The following is a 5,194-nucleotide window of genomic DNA, read 5'->3' on the forward strand; positions in this document are numbered from 1 at the left end:
ATGCTAAAGGATGTTTTCATTATTGTTAAATCATAGACTCTCACCTAAAAAGTGTAATAAAGAATGGGGTGTGGCCTGCAGGGATTTAACCCTTACTTCATGAAGTCTCATGTTAGCATTCTAAGGGAGTCTTTATTTTAAAGAAAAGGAGCTAGGGCATTGTTTCTGGTCCCTCATAAAGACTTTGGCTGTGTAGGGTTTCACTAACTCTTTTGTACAGGGTGTTCCATGGGAGTTCCATGGACCATACCTTCATACCTTCAAGGTATGGTCCATGGAACTCCCTGCACAAAAGAGTTGTTCCCATACAGTGAAGTTAAGGTGGACACACCAAACTACATTGACCTTGTTTCGGTCCAATCCTAAGAAGGAGTCATAGCTATATATAGGAATCTCCAACCACTCTATACAGACAGCCAGAGAAGCGACATTGAGACAGCTAAGGTGGGTGCCAAGTAAGGTAACAGCAATAACTACAGTTCAGAAACTTAAGGTTCTATTGATACATACTTAAAGTTTGCTATTACAGGTATGTCCATACCAAATAAGGCAAAAATGAACCTTCTTAGATTCCTCTTCTTGGTATCCATGGTGGCCAAAAGCAGTCAGTTAACGTGCCAAAATGACTTTCGACGTCCAGGTACGTATGCCTGCTTCAGCTTTTTCTGATGTGTTTATGTTACTGGTCAACTTTCTATGCAGGTCATGAAAAGATATTTATGTTCAGCTCTTTGGTTTATGTCAGGCATATTATCTCACTTTGACCATAGCACCTCTACAGGAATGACATTTTGCCACACAGATGTAAACAACACAGAAGAATTGGAATTTTCCTTCCAGAATTTGATGTTTTTTTGTTCCAGACATGAAATTTGTTTGTGACTGAATAAGATTTCAAGTGATAGTTGCAGAGAAAGCCTGGTGATGCACCTTTCCCTCTCTTATAGAGTACAATGATATCTCAGTTGAATGTGGCACGTCCTCGATAAGCCTGGCTATCCTAATCTGCCCTGTCGTCTACACTGGCTACAACGAGTCTCTGCTCATCCTCAACCACATTTTTGACAAGCCGGAGTGTAAAGGGACCTTGGATGAATCTGCCACCCCACCTGTTGTCAGGTTCACCTTCCCCATCAACATGACCAACGCTTGCGGTAGCACCTTCCTGGTTAGTAGAGGCTGGAGGATAATCTGTATGTTTTCTTAAAACATCCTCTCTTTTTTCTCTGTGCTTGATTCTCCCGTAAATGTTGCCTCCAGACCACCAGTGCAGCTGGCACAGGGATCTTTGCTGACTTCTCCAACATCCAGACGGTTAATGTCAGTGGTGTGGTGCGCTCCCATGATCCAACCACGGGTGTAGTTACCTACAACGCTGAGCTCAAATATTATTATTCCTGTGCTTACCCTCTGGAGTATCTCATCAACAACACCCAGGTGGAAGTGTAAGATCTCTGCTTATATCCCTCCTGTGACTTTTTTATGTTTACTGTACATAACTGGACATGTTGTTATATGGGGAAACAGACAGTGTCTGTGACAACTCTGGTGGTAACTATGAAAGTTGTGCTTCATAAAGGGACAGTTTGGTTTTTGAGAGTTTTTTTCTAATTAAGAACAAAAGTCAGGCAAATACATTGATGGCCTCTTTCCTCTTTGACATGGTTGTTGTGATGTCAACCTAGTTTGAGCAGTTCAACACAAAACATGAACAAATCAAACTGTTTGGATTTGTTTGACTTTAGTCAGAAACAGAAACAAAACAAAAACCAAAGTTTCCTTTTGTGCCTCACTGTTGTGGCCACTAAAACAACTGTAACCCAGTATGTGGTACTTGCCTTTGGTGATATACATCTGTCCTCATCACAGTCAGTTTTTCAGAAAATAAGACTGCAATTTCAGACTGTAAGAGTAGCTTATTCTCCTGTGTGGGTGGAAATAATCCTGTGGTGTACAGTAACATGTAGGATGCAGTGAGACGTCTTTCATCCTCCTCCCTGTTTAGGTCAGCATCTTCCATTGCAGTGAGGGACAACAATGGAAGCTTCATCAGTACTTTGAGCATGAAGCTCTTCAGTGTAAGTTGAGATGGGATGTTCCATGGCAAGGTCTGTTCATCTAACACTGCTTTGACTCATTGTTGTTCAACTGTTGTGTTGTTGTCATCTTCTAGCTACAGTTTCTCAGCGTAACTGGTTCTGTCAACATTTAGAAAGTTGTATTTCGTCCACATGATGCAGTGTGTTTTGTTACTGACATTTAATAAAGTGGGACTCAAGCAAATCTATGACATTGAGTGGAAAAGACAAATATTTTATTGTGGCTCATCTATACTATTTACTTCATCACACACATCAGTCAACAAGGACAAATTGTGTGTGTGTGTGTGTGTGTGTGTGTGTGTGTGTGTGTGTGTGTGTGTGTGTGTGTGTGTGTGTGTGTGTGTGTGTGTCTCTATGTGTGAGTAATAATCCGCAATTACAGCAGACTAACTTTTCTAACATTTCTGTTGACAGGATATGAACTACACCACCCCTCTGGTCATACCACCGCTGGGATTAGAGCTGAGGACCAATGTCTACGTCCAGGTCCAAGCAGCCAACCTGACTGATCAGTAAGAGCCTGTTGACTCTGAGATCACAGAAATCTTGCAATACATTCTTGAATATGTAGAATCTAAGAGGTTCCTGCTCCAGGAACAAAATGAAAGAAAAAACAAGTACTTTAACACCTAGTGTTCTCCCCCCAACAGATACCATGTCCTCATGGACCGATGCTATGCCTCCATCTCTCCTCATCCCACAAACTCCACTTTCTTCAACCTGTTTGTCTCGTAAGTCATCAAATGACAGTCTAAAGGATAGTAGATCTCCATGTCAGGCCAACACTTTATTCTCTTTATATCAAACAGGTGCTCTAAGGACCAGATGACCACCATGCATGAGAACGGGGACAGTCACCATGCCCGCTTCTCCTTCCCAGCCTTCAGATTCGTTGAACAGCAGAACGAAACCATTTCCACTTATTACCTTCACTGTATCACCAGGCTCTGTGAGATCAGCACCTGCAATGAATTTAAGGTTAGTGAAAAATCAGCAGTGAAAAATGCATTCAATCAATTTTACCCTTTAGCAGTTAGTTACATTCTTTCTTCTATCATCTACAGCAATGTAACAATAGGAGGAGAAGAGACGTTCGGTCCACTGGTGTTTCAGAGGCCACCACCCTCTCCTCAGTGGTTCCCATTGTCACCAGAAGTGACAATTGTAAGTCTGGCAGTTTGCTAACATTGAACTTTTAGCACTGGCATTACAGAGCAATCAGCAGATCAAAAAAATTAAAGAGAAATAAAAAGATTTAACATACCAACAGGTAATATCAATGCACATTTAAAGCCTACAACACTGGGTTTCACTTCTTAAATCTGGGTGTATACACATCCTGATTCAGTATCAGGTTTATTGCCAAATGGGTTTTCACATATGAGGAATTTGCTTTGGTGTTTTGGTGTATAACAATAAACTTAAAGAAAGTGCTTCAAGTCACGTAGCTTAAGTAGAAATAGGGAAAAAAAACAATAAAATATAAAATAAAATAAAATAAAAATGTGAAAAAAATATAAAATGTTATAAAATAATACAAACATGGAAAATGTGTAATAATATAGACCCATAATATAGAGTGTAGTGTTTCAACAAGGAAATACACTGTGTAATATTATGACCTGTCTATGAAGCCACTGTAAATTAGGTAATACATCTTTAGTCTGAACCTCAGAGGACTCTGCATAGAGTTGGTTTGGGCAATAACCTGTCACCTGGTTTCCTAAAAGTACTTCACGGGACAACTTACAAGCTCAGAACACAAACATTTGTTGTGCAATAATAAGCAGTGTTATTGTTCAGGTCATTACAAACACTAGCTGATTTTGTTTTTTCTTTCTTTCAGCACTGACATCTAAGGAGGAAGGTATGCTATAGTTTCTATTCCATGTAATGTATTTCTTATTACTTTACCAAATAATGAACTATTTAAATTCAAAAACCAATGTAAATATTTCATTTATTCCATCTAAGCACTATCAGTGTGATGGTGAAAATCATTAGTCATTAGTGAGACCATCAGACATCAGCCTGATTGAATACAAATGATGCTTAGTGAAGTGAAGTGTGATGAATATGTTTGTGCTCTGGTTGTGTTGTGAGCAGCTGTGTCTGGCGTGGACTCGGCCTCAGACTCCAGGATGGGTCTCAGGATAGCTGTGGGTGTCCTCACTCTGGCCTCATTCTTGTGGTTCTAGTTGCTGCAGCCATCCTCTACAGGAGGCTCAGACACTTCTGAGGGGGAGCAGCCCTGCTCCATACAAGCTACACTGCTGGATGACTGAGCTCAGCATGATGTCACTGTCAGATTTTTTTTTTTTTCATGTAGCATTCACATATGTGGTGTAGCGGTCTTATGGATGCAGACTAACTTGATATGTCAAGTAAAGAGGAGGAACCTCTGTGGAAAGAGATGCTTTGTTTGTTTTCTAGAAAATCTGCAATGCTGATGAAAAGCTTAAGTATGACTCACTCATTTGGCTTTGAAAAGCATAAAACGAATATCTGGTTTTAATTTTTAATCACTAGTTTGTAGTGAGGATGACAATTATTTAGGCCCTTTGGAGATACTTTATCAACAGGCACACATGTACTAGTACAAATCTATGAAGACACTATAATTTATCATAGTGTTCTACAGGGTTTTATTATTTAATGTTGTAGTGTCGCTTGACATGAAAAATTGTGAATGTGCTCAATCAATTACAGAGCAAGAAGAATAAGACACAAAACAGAGAATAAAAAGTTCATCATGTGTCCTGCTCCAAACATGTATTTTATTGAAAACGTATGTGTGTGTGTGTGTGTGTGTGTGTGCGTGTGTGTGTGTGTGCGCACGCGTTGCTGTATATTGTCCAAGATTTCCTTAAAGTAGCAACTATGAATGATGTTACAAACCAGAAGTCATAGTGACTGAGGCCATTTATCCATCCTCATCTGTATTTGTCCATGACCCCATTAAATCTCAACTGTCTGAGCCAGACCTGTTTAGAGTAAGTATCTAGTTTTACAACAGAACTAAGACCACAATGGAGGTTCACGTATCACTGAAACCAGACTCAGTCACTTTCTATACAACCTACTCTTTAACT

General features: G+C 39.9%; 1 protein-coding gene across 1 annotated transcript; it reads left to right on the forward strand.

The window, feature by feature from the left end:
• Positions 1 to 410: 410 nt before the first annotated feature.
• Positions 411 to 4,859, forward strand: LOC139607804 (zona pellucida-like domain-containing protein 1). Its single transcript, XM_071461022.1, has 11 exons — positions 411 to 444; positions 530 to 640; positions 948 to 1,168; positions 1,261 to 1,445; positions 2,006 to 2,078; positions 2,517 to 2,614; positions 2,753 to 2,833; positions 2,912 to 3,080; positions 3,167 to 3,266; positions 3,949 to 3,969; positions 4,209 to 4,859. Exons 2-11 carry the CDS (start codon positions 532 to 534, stop codon positions 4,298 to 4,300), a joined length of 1,149 nt encoding a protein of 382 aa, XP_071317123.1. The 5' UTR covers positions 411 to 444; positions 530 to 531; the 3' UTR covers positions 4,301 to 4,859.
• Positions 4,860 to 5,194: the final 335 nt, after the last annotated feature.

The sequence above is a fragment of the Trachinotus anak genome, unplaced genomic scaffold (genome assembly GCF_046630095.1).
Source record: "Trachinotus anak isolate AG129_WGS33_773 ecotype Australia unplaced genomic scaffold, CSIRO_AGI_Tana_v1 ptg000024l, whole genome shotgun sequence".
NCBI lineage: Eukaryota > Metazoa > Chordata > Actinopteri > Carangiformes > Carangidae > Trachinotus > Trachinotus anak.

What these genes read in the sequence shown, in the direction of transcription:
- LOC139607804 (XM_071461022.1), top strand. Translation starts at nt 532, where the DNA reads ATGTCCATACCAAATAAGGCAAAAATGAACCTTCTTAGATTCCTCTTC. An exon ending in GCACCTGCAATGAATTTAAG is followed by an intron (nt 3,081 to 3,166) that starts GTTAGTGAAAAA and finishes TATCATCTACAG; the next exon opens with CAATGTAACAATAGGAGGAG. An exon ending in TGTCACCAGAAGTGACAATT is followed by an intron (nt 3,267 to 3,948) that starts GTAAGTCTGGCA and finishes TCTTTCTTTCAG; the next exon opens with CACTGACATCTAAGGAGGAA.